The following is a 14,977-nucleotide window of genomic DNA, read 5'->3' as shown; positions in this document are numbered from 1 at the left end:
ATCGCTCTGCCGCGGAACAGCTGGCACTTTGGAACTGCTGACCTTGAGATTAGCAGCCCGATTCGTAACCACTACCCTATCAGACCTCTTTGAACACTCTTTAAGGTGTGGGTATTATATGAGGAAAGGGAACTCTGGTAGCGTAGCGGTTACGGATCGGGCTGCTAACCTCAAAGTCAGCAGTTCGAAACTACTAGCTGCTCCGCGGGAGAACGATGAGGCTTTCTGCTCCCGTAAAGACCTATTGACCCTGAATCCCAAGAAAATAGGCAAAGATAAAGTAGCAACTGGCGCATCTGCGCACGCTAGGTTAGGGTTCCTGTCTTTGTAGTTGAGAGAGGAGTGGCTGTCGTGTTTCGGTGTGGAGAAAGCCTGAGCCGTTTCGCTGCGGAGCTGCCAGCAAAGCCACAGGTCCCTTTAAGGCGCCAGGCTGGCCGAGGGGGCAGCGCAGGGGGCGGGAGGAGAGTAAGGAGCGCACGCCACGTGACTCGTCTGCCAAATTCTCTCCGGAGTTTGACAGAAGTTTGAATCCGACTCGGGGGCTTTCTGCAGCCGGCGGGGCAGAGCCACGGCCGCTGCCTCGGCGAACGCGAGAAGCAGCGACCACCCCGCCAGCCTGGAGCCCGGCCCGCCGACGGCTCACGCTCTTGCCCCGCTCGCCTCCCCCGCCGCTGACCTGCAGCCCCCAGCCCGATCGCGTTCCCCGCAGCCTCCCGGCGAGGAAACCGAGTCCCCGCGCTGCGCCCCGACCCCGCCGCTCCAGCATGTCCTCGACGGAGAGCTCGGGCCGCACCGCGGACAAGTCGCCGAGGCAGCAGGTACCTTAGCGCGCTCTTCTGCCCTCCTGCCTCCGGGGCGCTCTCACCGCCCGATCTCCACTTGGGTGTCTGGTCTGACCCTTGTTCCTCCCTCTATGCTGGTTAAGAGTGGCGGGGAAGACTCCCGGCGCTTACCCAGCGCCCCCTACTCCCTGACCCCCGCCCTGTCTCCGCAGGTGGACCGCCTGCTCTTGGGACTGCGCTGGCGGCGGCTGGAGGAGCCGCTGGGCTTCATCAAAGTTCTCCAGTGGGTGAGTCGATGCCCTAGCCTTGGGCTATTTCGGGAGCTTGAACTGTGACGCTGCCCTGAAGCAATGTGGCCATGGTGGTGGGGGTTGGGGGTGGGTTCTGTGGCCTGGCCTTGGCGGAAGGTGGGGGGCGGCGACAGGTGGGCGGGGGAGGGGCGGACTGGACTGCTTCTTTAGCACTTGGTGTCAGGAGAGTGAGGAGCTAGGCATGCGGAGTCCCGGATTCGGTCCTTCTATGTGCAAGTAGCCTTTGCCTAGAGCGCTCACATTTCATCTGGGCGAGAGAACTCTGGTGTAACCTTTCTAGAACTCTGATCCTGCACATACCACTCCTCGGAGACGGGAGGGGGGAGGAGGAGGAGGATGACGAGGGGGACGAGGTCCGTGCTTCACTGTGAGAGAGGACTCACAGGGCAAAAGAGGAAAGGAGGCAGCCAGTGGAAACCATCCTCTACCCAAATACACCAGGACCTGGTTGAACCTGGCAGTAAATTCAGGAGACAAGATGCCAGCACTCCGTGGTGCCCCTGTTGAGGTTATCTGTGACAGAGTGAAAGATTGGGCGAATGAATGAATGGAGCGCATGGTTCTAGGATTAAATAAAAGAAAGAAAAATCTTAGTGGAGCCAATATGTGCTAGTAGAATTAGAACACTGAGCTGGAAATCTGGGGCCCTGGATTCTAAACCTGGACCTGCCTTTCCCAGTCGTGTGACCCTGAACAAATCACTCCTCTGAGCCTCTGCTTCCTTATTAGCCAAATGGGAGATTATGTATAGAGTCCTCTTAGTTCTAAATAGGTTGTTATTAGTGTTGTTAAGTACCATCAAGTGGATTCTGACTCAGAGCCAACCTGTATAGGGTTTCTGGGGAGTGGATTGGGGTTTGAACCGCCAACCTTGTGTTTAGCAGTCCAGTGCTTAATACTACAACGCCACACCAGGATCCTAGAAAATTGCCCTACATAAGGATTTTCCTGTGACCTTGAAGAAATCACTACATTGAGGTCTTCAGTTTACCCTGTAATGTCTAGGAGAAATAGCATCTCCTTGCCTAACTAGTACTTTGAGACATTGGTGTGCTTTCTGTCCTTCCCAGTACTCAAGACTTTCTGGGTGTAGTTTAAGAATGTGGACAGATACAGTTACTTTTTCAAATCATTAAAATTTACTGAGAGAATTTGTGCACTATTGCAGAAGAGATTTAAGTGAGACACTCCATACATTAATGGTACATGAATAACTTCATTAATGTGTCCCCAGTACAGAATTCAACTTGGGAGTGGTGGTGGTTATGTGCTGTAGAGTCGGTTCCGACTCATACTGACCCTGTAACAGGGTTTCCTAGGCTGTAAATCTTTACGGGAACAGAAAACCTCATCTTTCTCCCACAGAACAGCTGGTAGTTTCGAACTGCTGACCTAGAGGTTCACAGACTGATTCATAACCACTCTGCTACCAGAGCTCCTTTCAGCTTGGGAGTAAGTTACCATTAATACCTACCAAGGAGGGTTGAGTCTAAAGGGCTTTGAACTCACTGGAGACAGCAGTTAGCACTGTCATTAATTCCTCAATCATGGTTTGAAAGAGAATCATTAAATCTGGAATTCAGGGCCAATAGTGCATTTGGGGTTATCGCTAGATATCTGAGTCCCTGATTGGGGCTATAGGTCAGCCTGGAGAGCTCCCAAGTGGGAACTCTGGGACCTGGCAGGGACTTTCCACTCTCCCTTCTGCCTCAAGATCAGTTGAACTGAGTGCTGACTGAGCTCTTTCACAGTCTTCCACTACCCTGTTTTGACCTACTACTCAAGTAACAGAGGAAGCCATTTAAGAATGATGTTAAAACACCAAGTGACTGGCATTCAGAATTAACAGAGCCATTATGAGTACTCCAGAGGAGCAGAACCTGAAATGTAAGAGTATGATTTTATCATTAAGTTAGACAAATGGATCTTAGAAAATTTTGTGAAAGAGTGAGGGAAACAATGGGATTATTGGACCATGGAATCATCTTCCCTGGTGATATTCTGAAAAGCTTCCCTCTTTACTCCTGCCACCCTTTTCTCCCCTTCCTTTTGTCCCCCTCCCACCAATACACACAAGATTTCTATAAAGACTGCACAAAGCAGTACCAAGGGAAATGATCCAGTCTTGTCCCAGGGTCAACACTGATATCCTAAAGAGCTAAGACCTCGTTGACATTTCTGATCCTCAACTTCTTAGAATAGGCTTATGTGAAACAGAGACTCCTTTCTCTCATAATGCTAAATCCTCGGGCCTGGGCCAGGCTCTGAACTCAGCCTTCATTAGAACTATAGCATCGTAAAGTCAAATGGTTTGCTTGTATTGCCATCTGGTAGCATGAGTTTCACTTGTCCCAAGTCTCTGCAGATGAGCTAACATTAAAATATACAAGACCAACAACAAAAATTACAGTGGGTATGTCACTTGAGTTTTTTACTCATTTCTTGCTTGGAGGAATCATTTACTCTTGACTGGAGAAGGAAAAAAAGAAAGAACAAATCTTGCAGTTATTGTATTGGTAATCAAAGACTTTTTTTAATTACTATTACCAAAAGGCAAAGATTTTACTGGAATTCTTGCAAGGATTCTTTAATTAATCAGAAGCTTAGTTTTAAGTGTTTTGTTTTTAAATTAAGAAATTCACTAATCTCATTTCAATTATTAGAGAACATGTTTCTGTTTTGCTTTTTTAAAGAAAACGGCTAACTTAGAGGTCAGACTAACCTCAAACCTTGCTTGGTTTGAGTCTAGTCTCCTCTGCTTTCTAGCCATGAAACATTGGGTAAGTGATGAAATCTTTCTGGACCTCAGTCTCCTTATCTGTAAATGGGACGTATCTCATGGACTCTGTGGGAGGATTACAGGAAGTACTGTAAAGCATCTGCCCTAGGGTGGACCATTCAGGAGGACCATGGATAGCCTGGCACTCCAGAAGGCATTTAGTAAGCATTGGGTCCCTTCCCTCCTATTCCTGAACCTCTGTACCTACCCCCTGACCCTTAGTAACACTTTCCCTCATTATGCATACTGATTGGTGAGATTAGCCAAATGTCATTGCCAATGCCTTGTTTTGATGGTATGAATAAAAGAATCTTAAAGTATAAAAAAGAATCTTGTGGGCTACTCTGTTCTTATTCCCATTTCTTATAAATAAGTCATATTGCCTTCAGCTGAGTCAATAATTTACCTTTGGCATAACAATTTGTTTGACTCTGGGGTCTTTGTGATGAAAAGTTATTTCAGTAAGTGTTGTTGTTGTTGTTAAGTGCCATCTAATCTGTTCCGACCTATAGCGACCCTGTGTAGGGTTTCCAAGGAGTGGCTGGTGAGCTTGAACCGCCAACCTTGCAGTTCAAACCGGCTTTGCTGTCCAGCACATTAACACACAGCGCCACACCAAGACTTCAGTAAGTGCAGGGAAAGTAAAATGAACACCATTAGAGTCCATAAAACATATGGGATGATTGCAAGAGAATGTTTTGGGGAAGCAAACATATTTCCTCGTGCCCTGTACTAGCTGGTGATGTTAGAGTTCTTGAGACTGACACAGAATTATCACCAACAAATTAAGTCAACAGCAAAGTGGAGCCTTCTCTTTAAACCAGAACGATTATTCTGACATCTTTCCCAAAGAAATGCAGAGGCAGGAGGGAAAGGAACTGGAGAGCTGTGTCTGACCCTCACCCCTGCCCTCAACAATGCTGCTCCAAAAGGGGGAAGACTGATGGGCACCAGAACTTCACAGCTTCTCCTCGTTTTGGGACCCCCACCTTTCCTTGGCTCATGTTCATTTTGACCAGTTTGCTCATCCTAAGTGTCTTGTGCTTGGTAACAGGGATAGTTTCAATTCTTGCTCTCTCTTCCTCAGCACAGTTAGGGGAGAGACCAAATCTGATACAGAAAGGTGGAGAGATTGAAGTCATGGAAGGGGTTCAGAAAGCATGTCCTTCTCTGTGCCTACATTCCAAGCACAGAGCTACTTTCTCCCTCCTCGTAATCCCTACTGCACATGATTGAGTTCTCTATTTTAGCCTTAATAATTATGATACAGGGTTTTGCTTTTAACATGACACTGTTCTTTCTGACTGTGAACTCTGAGAGCAGGAGCTGGGTCTTATTCAACTTTGTTTCCAGTCCCTGGCACAACATGGATGCTCAATATATGTTTGAGCACTTGCTGAATGAATGAATGAATGAATGAAGTGGAATTAACAGTAAGCAGGGAATCAGCAGATGTGAATCTTAAGACTGGCTCTCACATTAGTTAAATGTGACCTTCGGAAAGTCAACTTACTCTTTTGGGGCTTCCGGTTATACCTCTGTGAAATGATAATCTTAGACTTGATCTCTGAGGTCCTTTTTCCCTGCTATTCTGTGAATCTCTGGGGTTCTGCTTCTCCATCATATATAGCAATCTGATATCTGGTACGACCTGGCTGGTGATGTTCAGATTTAGTAATATATGCTGGATAATAAAGAGGAATCATATACCGTGTGTAAGAAGATTCCTGAGTTTCGAGGAATCAGAATACAAGAGAATATACTTAATACTAAAGGAGTTGTGGTAGCGTAATGGTTACGAATTGGGCTGCAAATCTCAGTTCGAAACTACCAGTGGTTCCACGGGAGAAAGATGAGGCTTTCTGCTCCCGTAAAGATTTACAGCCTTGGAAACCCTTTACAGGGTCGCTATGAGTTGGAACTGACTCCACAGCACATAACAACAACAACAACAAAGTCGTTATGGGTATACTTTGCCCTCTGAGGAATCAGAAAGCAGGGTTCAGAATGTTTAGAACCTCAAGGTTATCATCTAGATTCAGTAGAACTTTCTGAGATGATGGAAAAATTCTATCATCTGTGTTAACCAGTATGTTACCTGCTAGCCACATGTGGCTATTGGGTACTTGAAATTAGAATCTCACATTTTCATTTTATTTAATATTAGTCACATGTGGCTGTTGTTGTTATTAAGTGCTATCTAGTCAGTTCTGACTCATAGCAACCCAGTATAGGGTTCCCAAGAAGCAGCTGTTGAGTTTGAACCACCAACATTTTGGTTAGCAGTGTTAATGAAGAGAAGGCTCTTGACTGTTCACTGCTCCAAATTAGAAACACCTACTTTCTTAGGGAAACTTTTTGGAGCTATTCACTGACTAACTGCCAAGGTGTAAAAATACATCCAACTGTGCTGCCCTTCCTAGAATGTGAGTGACATCCTAGTTGTGTCCCGTTCTGGGCACCAGAAGCTAAGAGGGATAAAGGAACCTCTAAGATGGGTGGCCTCTAAGTGGTGTAGCACTGTAGGATAAGCACTGGACTGCAAGGTCAATTTGAACCACAAGGTGGAAGTTCAAACCCACCAGCCACGCTTTGGAAACTCTATATAGAGTTGCTATGAGTCAGAACCAACTCAATGTCACTTAACAACAGCCACAAGAGGGATCAGAGAGACATGGAGCTGACAGAAGATTAGAGAACTCCTATCAGGAAGAGCTAGAGGAGTTGTATTATTACACCACTGGTGAGGCAACTTTGAGTATGTAAAGGGTAACTGAGCACAGGGCTTTGAGTGACTTCTCTCCAGCTTTAAGAAGACGAGCAAAGAGGGCTCTAATACAGGTTTGAGATTTAAATTCAATAAGGATATTATTTGGGCATTGGAGAGAGGTTATACCATCTCCTTTCCTGGATGTCCTTTAAAATGGGGAGAATCCTCACTAGTCTGCATTGAATCTTCTGGAAACAGAGAGGTGCCCATTCTGACCTTTAGAGAGGGGTCAGTGGCTTCACCATGGAGAAGATCTTCCAGGCCAGGCCATGCAAGGCAGGACACTGGCACCGAGCACCACTCAGGGACAGAGCACAGCTGTTGGCGGGCCCAGCCAAGAGCACACTGACACTATTAACCTCAAAGAGAAAGCCTTCCAGAGTGGAAAAAGGCCTCAACTCCAAACCTCTAATTTTACAGATAAGGAAACTGAGACTCAGAGAGGGGACTTCTATCAGAGGTCACCCAACTAATTAGTGACAAAGCCAGGACTAGAACCCAGATTTCCTGATTCCTGATCCAGGTTTCTTGTTACTCCATAACATTAATAAGCAAGAGCAAAATAGTATGCACACAACTCTATTCTCTTTACTGGAGACAAGACTAGGATATGAATTAGCTGTCTTCCAGGTGCTTAATGTCCAAGATGCTGAGTCATAGAGAAAAATATAAAAAACAAACCATAAAGAATAAGCTCACTACTTAACAAGAGCAATTCCATTGTGTTCAAGCCAATGGTAAGCACACAGGAAACTGGGCCTGGGTTGACAATATGGGAGGACAATGGATTCCAACTTGTCACCTCTTTTTCTAACCACAGTGTGTTTCCCCAGAAAGAAATGTGAAAATCATAGGCTGAGAAAATTTCATTTCACTAAAGGCAGGAGGGTTAGTAAGATGTGTTAAAAGGTGGAGAGGGAAACAATTCAAGTGGTCTGAATGCCTTTGGCTGTTCACATTGAGAAGTGGCAGTATCAACTGATCACTGAGGGAAACACCAATGGGGAAATAGTGGCAAACTGATAAGTCAAGTGGAGGATACTTTTCTCTGGTCTTGAGCCAGGACTGTCAGCTTCCAGCCAGCCAGTCAGTGTTGTTACTAGAAGAAAATGTGCCATTGGGGTAGGAGAGGAATTATACTGGCAGTACCATGGGGCAGCAGTGTGGCCCTGTCCCCTGGTCCCTTTAAAGACTTGGCAGAAGTTATTCCCTCTAGTTGTGCTCTTACTATTGAAGCAGGAAGCCACTGGGAATGAGCAACAAGGTAATGACAAGACTCAATGGCTAGTCAAGGGAGAAGTGGAAATCATTCCACTCAGCTCTGATCTAGGTTGGTGCAGAGAAAGCTAGTTCTGAGGGTATTTCTCCCTTGAGGAGGAAATCCAAGTCTAGCTTTAAGCTAGAAGTTTCCAAAAACCTGGCTTGGCAGAGGTTTTGTGTTAGTCATCTTCAGAGCATCTGGTCCCCAATGTTACATTCAATGGAAAGACCTGGAAACTGTCCATTTTCTCTCCCTACATCTTCCTCCCAAAATACTCATTGCTAACCTTACTTATTTGGCTATTTGGTCCAAGACCTGTGCAATTGACATAGTACCCCAAGTCTGAGAGACTAATAGAGGCCATGGGTCCCTGCCCAGTAAGAACTTGATTGAAGAGAATCTTCCATCCCCACAGCATCCTCTCCTCCCTCCCCCACTACATCCATATCTGCACCCTTCTAGGAGTCAGAGGGGGTTCCTAGGAAATTCGTCTTGGCCAGTTGAGGCCTTCTGACTCTAAAAGGAACTTTACTCTCCCTCAGCTTTTTGCTATTTTCGCCTTCGGGTCCTGCGGCTCCTACAGCGGGGAGACAGGAGCAATGGTCCGCTGCAACAACGAAGCCAAGGACGTGAGCTTCATCATTGTTTCATTCGGCTATCCCTTCAGGTAAGCAGAACTAGTTCTGACCCAATACATCCTCTCATTGGATTGGAAGAACATACTAGATCCTCTGCCAAAAGCCTAAAGACAATTTGTTGTGTGCCACTCCACATTCAAATAGAATTACATACAAGACTTAGGCCCTTCCTGCATTCTTGAAATTTCAGACACAGTGACTGGGGGAAAACATAAGGGAAACATGGATAGATCATTGTTGCATGCTGTTCTAGTCCATAGACAATCAACAGCAGGGAACAAGAGTTAATACAGAAAGAACTCATGTAATTTGGGATGGAGGCTTAAAAAGAGTTTGGGCAAGCTGGGCAGATCTGTTTGACCTTGAACAGCCTTCTCTGCCTTGGAGGTAAGGAAGCTTGTTAGTGCTTAGATCCGGTGATAATATAGGATGCTTACCTGGTACCACCAGAATATAGGGAGGCACACTTCGATCAGCAGGTAGAGGGGAGCGCTCTTTCTTGGTTATTTGAAAACTAGGAGAGGAAGGAGATTGAGTATTCAGAGAATTGGTATAGGGTTCCTGTCTTCAGAAATTTCTAGTGTCAGCACCCAAGTCTCTTGGATATTATGGATTATTTTTCTTTCTTCATTTTGTTGAATATAGTCTCATCAAGTGGTCTAAATAAGACCTGATAATGGGTGATTCCAACTCTAACTTGGGCATTCTGCTTTCCCAAGGGGCTGAATGAAGACTGTCTACTTCCTTTGACTCTCAGAAATAGATGAACTATATTATGGTTGTGACTGAAAGTGCTCTGGAAATACATGGTCATCATGTCTAGGCAGGGTGGGTGAGTGTTGGGTGACAGCTGAGGAGGAGATAGGGTTTGACTAGAATCCCCAGGAAGTTTGTGGGAGTCTTTTCTTGACTGCAATGCCCCCTCAAGAAGCATTGCTCCCTAAGTATTCCCACCACCACCGTTGGCTCTGTAAGAGTGTCAGGGTTCAGAGCTAGTACAGGACTACTCCAGGAGCAGAGAGCCCTCTGCCTCCATAAGGAGAGGTTCCGCCTGAGCTCAGCATAGCCTCCCCTCCTCCCTGCAGGTTGAACCGGGTCCAGTATGAGATGCCCCTCTGTGATGATGACTCCACCTCCAAGACCATGCACCTTATGGGAGACTTTTCTGCCCCTGCTGAGTTCTTTGTAACCCTTGGCATCTTTTCCTTCTTCTACACCATGGCTGCACTCATCCTCTACCTGCGCTTCCACAACCTCTACACAGAGAACAAGCGCTTCCCACTGGTGGTGAGTAGGCGAGTATACAGGCCAGAGGGATGAGCCAGAGAAACTGAGGAGACATTCACTCTGGAACTAAGGTCAGAGCTGGGAAGGACAAATATGACAGCCTTCATGGGTCCTGATACCCACATTTGGAACCTTCTGAATCTCCCTGCCAGCTCTTTGCTGTTGGTCTTTTCAAGAGCTGTGGCTTCCTCAGTTTCTCGTGCCAGAGGATGGCCCAACTCTTAGGACTTTGCTCCTCCTGTTCTCCTCCCTCCTTCTGCTCTCAGGAGGCACAATAACAGCAGAGAGAAGCAGGCTTTGGAGTCAGATAGTGTGGCTTCAAATCCCAGCTCTGTCCTTTACTAGCTACATGATTGTGCACAAGCTACTTATCTTCTCAAAGCTTCAGTTTCATCAACTATAAAAAAATACCTGTCTTTTAGTTGTTGGGGGGATAAAAATGAGTTAATGCCATTAAGTATCTGGTATATAGGCAGCCTTAATAAGTGGTGGTATTATTAAGTGACATCAAGTTGGTTCCAACTATCAGTAACCCTGAATAAGTTTTCTGAGGTTTAAATCTTTGTGGGAGCAGAAAGTCTCATCTTTTTCCCTAGGAGTGACTGGTGGGCTCGAACCGCTGACCTTGTGGTTCCCAATACAGTGCTTATCATATGGATCTGTTAATAATATTTTCTTACTATCATAGGCATACAAAGGATGCCTCAGGGGACTCCACTTGTCACCAGTTACAGCTGAGTGATGGTGAACAAGGAAAGTTTGGGAGGGGAAAGTGGAAATTCAGGCCACCTGGGTTTGGGAATGAAGATGAACAGCAGATTTCCTGTTACATTTTGCTGTACCTTAGTCCTCAGGACTTGGGAAGAGTCAGTCCTGAAAGGCAGGATTCCTTTATTGGCAGTGAACAACTTCCTCAGGACAATCTTTGCTCCCGAGGCCCTAGATTTGGGGCAGAATGGGAAGAGGCAGCTGTCCTGGGACTCCAGGATCTTAGTGCATCACCACAGTTGCAAAAGAAGTTGGGGTCATTGGGACCTTTCTGAGTGCAGTTCCTGTCCTTCTGCTTCTACTAGGACTTCTGTGTGACTGTCTCCTTCACCTTCTTCTGGCTGGTAGCTGCAGCTGCCTGGGGCAAGGGCCTGACCGACGTCAAGGGGGCCACCCGGCCATCCAGCCTGACTGCAGCTATGTCTGTGTGCCACGGAGAGGAGGCTGTGTGCAGTGCCGGAGCCACACCCTCCATGGGCCTGGCCAACATCTCTGTGGTGAGATCTCTGGCCACTGCAGGGGGTTGTGGAAGGCAATGATATTCTAGTTACCCAGGCCTGTCCCAGCTGGTAGGTTCTGGGAAGGGCAGATGGGATGCCCCCAGAGCTGGTGTCCCCTCCACCTGATGCTGGCTGCTGGTCCTTGGCAGACCCTGAGCACACATATGTGATGGGGCAAACCTAAGAGTCTATAAGCCTCCTATTCTTTCCTCCTTCTGCATTCTGTCTTCCCATTTCCCTTCTCTTCACTCCTGCCTGCTTCACTGTGTGTGTGTGTGTGTGTGTGTGTGTACACAGTGAACATGTAAAGGAAGAGAACTGTCAGGTGCAGGGCTGTGGTTGGGTTCAAATCCTGGAGTAGAACTGGAGTGATTGATTGAGAAGGGGTTTAGTACAGCTCAGATCTCCTGGCTGGAGAGGAGCTTTCGGAAGTGCTGGATCCAGCTGGGATGTGCACATTTGGCTATACCAATTGTTAAAATGTTTAAATATTTCCATATCAGTTGATAAAGTAACTGAGGCCTTGAACTTCTCAAATATTCTCCATTATTCCAGCCACCTCAGTCTGCCCTGGTGAGCTTGGACTGGAAGGGTTAATGGATGCAACTGGATGGTTTAATAGCTGCATTTTCAGGAGTCTTCGGGACCTTACTGGAACCCAGCGTTTTATTTCCCCCAGCCCTCACAATTTTATTGTGAAAATTTTCACACATAGAGCAAAGCTGAAGGAATTTTACAGAGAACACCCACATACTCACCAACTAGACTGTACCATTAACATTTTACTAGGCTTGCTTTATCACACATCTGTCCACCTTTCTCCATCCATCATCCATCTTATTTTTAATGCATTTCAAAGTTAATTGCAGACATCAGTACACTTCCTCTTAAGCATTTCTTGCTGATAGATTTTTCAACGTTTTGAATAAATATTTGAATATAGTCCTGGCTGGATCCCTGGCCCTTGGGAAGGAGCACCTTGGACAGCTCCAGTCATACCTACCCCACAGAAAGTGCTTCTGACAGGGCCCCATGTGGCTGTGGGAAGTTCCACCAGAGTTTCAATTCTTGGCTCCTTGTTAGGCTTTGCACAATGCTTTACTCTATGAGTCAGAGTCTCCTAGTGACAGAGCTACCTGAGAATCCCTTAGTGGGTGATGGCCTGGAATCCCTCCACACCCTTGAGTATGTGCACACACACACACACACAAAGACTGTCCCCTTCCTGTTCTCAAATGTTCCCCTTAGTATTCTCACGAACTTCCCTAATGTCTTTGCAGCTCTTCGGCTTTATCAGCTTCTTCCTGTGGGCCGGGAACTGTTGGTTTGTGTTCAAGGAGACGCCATGGCATGGGCAGAGCCAGGACCAGGGCCAGGGCCCCAGCCAGGAGAGTGCAGCTGAGCAGGGAACAGTGGAGAAGCAGTAAGCAGCCTACGCCTAGCTACTCCCGAACTGGACAGCACCTCTTCAACCACCTTCGGCTTCCAGGACCTTCCTCTGCCTTCTCCCTGAACTCCCCTTCCCCATCATTCTAGGCTTTTGAGTTTTGAGATGATGGATGGACAAGCAACAGCTGTTGGAAACCCAGGCAGCCCTTCTGGTGGTTTTCTGTCCTTTGTTTTTCTGGAGTCCTGGATGGCAGGAGCTCAGTGCTTCTTGCCTATTGCCTGGACCCAAACAAATTTACTTGGGTTCTTACTCATATCCTCACAGCCTCTGAGAACAAGCTTCTGCTGCAGGTGAGGGTTGGGGGCAGGAGACCAGAGACCTGAGATTGATTCCTGGCAGCTCCCTTTCTCTCAACCTGTCCAGCTTCAATAAAAGGGAGGAGAAATTGGCTGGCAGCCTTCTCCCTAGTCCCATGCATGGAGGGTTCAACAATTGTTTGGTGACCTCCTTAACAGTTGTCATCCAGGTCTGTGTTTGAATTGATCTCTGGTCAACCCAGAGTTTAGTGTGCTTCCCACTCTCCACTCTTAGCTCTGTTTGCCCACAGAAACCACCATGGGTGAACCAGAGATGATGACATGCCTAGAAAACAACCCTTTAGAGGGTCCTGTTGAGCCCCTGAGTCAGTGGGGAGTAGATAAATTGCAACCAAGCCACAATGTCAATCATCCTCACATGAAACCTTATCCTGGAAACTTGCTGGAAGAATCCTTTTGTTTTTCTATTTCTTCAGTATTCCTACCACCCTGACTAGGGGTACTTTCCCACCAACACTCTAAACTCATGCTTGCTCTACAAAACTCCTGACCTTCCTCCCTCATGACCTTGGTTACACACTTGGAACACAAGATGAGAGGTCTAGGAGCTTCTCCATGTCAGCCTACCCCAACAACTCCAATGTCTTTATCCAGCCTCTTGGTCTGAGGCACTCAAGAGCTTTTTCAGTCTGTCCAGGCCTTCCTTTCATTCCCAAGGGGCCAGTTTGAGGCTTTGGAAGGACCCAAAGGACCATCATGAGGCTAAATTGCCCCCAGAGCCCTAGGATATGGATGGATGGTCCCATTTTCTTTTTCTGCTCCTGCTCCAGTTGTTCATTCATACGTCCCCTTCTCACCTTGACAAAAATACATGTTCTTTCCCTTTGCCCTCTCCTTCCTCCCCTGCTTCCTCATTTTCCCTAGATCCCTATTCTCTTCCCAGCCCAGGGAAGGCCGATGCTATTGGTGCTTCTTCACTTTGGGACCCAGTTCCATATTTGTCTTTGGTGTGTGTCCTCTTCCTGATACCTCCTCTAGTCCCTCTCTGGACCCCAAGGCCTGAGAGTACATGCTGAGTAAAGGCTATCCATCTTCTACCCAGCTGGAAACTCAATCTGCCCTGGCCACAAGGTTTTCATGGAAGGATGAAGAGGGAGGAACCCAATCATTTCCCAATCCAATGCCAGTTGGGCCACTAAGCATCCAAAAGGTGAATGGCCCTGTGCCAATCTTTCCTCAGGACTGAGTCAGCACTCTCCAACCACCTCATTTCCCTCAATGCCATCTGTACTAATGAGTACATTATTGGGACACCTGGGAGTGAGGATCTTAGACTTTGGGTCAGTCATTTCCTTTTGGGGTCAGTTTCCCCCACTTGTCAGGGAGAATGTGAGATTAACATCATCAAATGCTCCAGAATCCTTCAGTGAAAGAATTAGATTTTTAAATTTTTATTTTAGATTTTAGGGAAGAAATTTGAGAAGGGAAGAAAGAAGATGGGGGTGATAGTATTTCTAAGTCTGAAGCTCTCTGTCCTGAACTGTCTCCACAGTTTCTCAAGGACAAGGGGGGACAGTTTTGCCTCCATAGACACAGAGAACAAAGGGTGACCTTTATTTTTCTTTAAGCCATCCCCTATGGGGGACTGTGAGCAGCTTCTACTGAAACTTTGTTTGGATTCTGTGTACAGATTTATAATTTATTTGAAATATGATGAAGTGTTCTCATTTGGGGGCTGAAGTTAGCAAGTAGCCCTGCAGTTAGGGAAAGGAGGGTATTCACTCTTGTCAAGGATTCTTTGTTTCAGAACTCTCCCGAGAGTGGAGAAGGCTTCTTCTCCTTCTCTTCAGAGCCTTGATTTTGGCACCCCTGCTTCCCCCCACCCCCATGGCCACCCTAAAAGGAAAGGCTACTTCACCTCATTACCTCTGTAAGTCCAGGCTGGGCTAAGTGCTGAGAGCTGTCCTCATAGGACTTATGTCCCCTCCAACCAGGGTTGGCATCACCACTTTTGCCTAGTAGGGCCTGAGGTAGGAGAAGGTGTCTGGTTTCTCCAGCTGCTTCAGGAAGCCCAGAGGCAGGGCACTTTCTCTTTGCCTTAGTAAATTCTGACCCTGCCAGGGTATCCATGTAGGATATTTCCTAGACATGAGTTCCCTTTGCCATCATAGTCA

The 14,977-nt window shown here is 46.8% G+C and overlaps 1 protein-coding gene across 1 annotated transcript; it reads left to right on the top strand.

Moving 5' to 3' along the window:
* Window positions 1-764: 764 nt before the first annotated feature.
* Window positions 765-13,012, top strand: SYPL2 (synaptophysin-like 2). The gene is made up of 6 exons (XM_006865959.1): window positions 765-818; window positions 995-1,069; window positions 8,446-8,570; window positions 9,627-9,828; window positions 10,902-11,093; window positions 12,377-13,012. The coding sequence occupies exons 1-6, from the start codon at window positions 765-767 to the stop codon at window positions 12,521-12,523; spliced, it is 795 nt and encodes a 264-aa protein (XP_006866021.1). The 3' UTR covers window positions 12,524-13,012.
* Window positions 13,013-14,977: the final 1,965 nt, after the last annotated feature.

Source organism: Chrysochloris asiatica, unplaced genomic scaffold (genome assembly GCF_000296735.1).
Source record: "Chrysochloris asiatica unplaced genomic scaffold, ChrAsi1.0 scaffold00085, whole genome shotgun sequence".
In the NCBI taxonomy this organism is placed as follows: domain Eukaryota; kingdom Metazoa; phylum Chordata; class Mammalia; order Afrosoricida; family Chrysochloridae; genus Chrysochloris; species Chrysochloris asiatica.
Note: the sequence above shows the minus strand (reverse complement) of the source record. Positions and strands in the feature narration are given on the sequence as shown.

Coding starts and splice junctions, on each gene's coding strand:
- SYPL2 (XM_006865959.1), top strand. CDS start 765: ATGTCCTCGACGGAGAGCTCGGGCCGCACCGCGGACAAGTCGCCGAGG. Junction 819..994: donor ACAAGTCGCCGAGGCAGCAG/GTACCTTAGCGC, acceptor CTGTCTCCGCAG/GTGGACCGCCTGCTCTTGGG. Junction 9,829..10,901: donor ACAAGCGCTTCCCACTGGTG/GTGAGTAGGCGA, acceptor TGCTTCTACTAG/GACTTCTGTGTGACTGTCTC.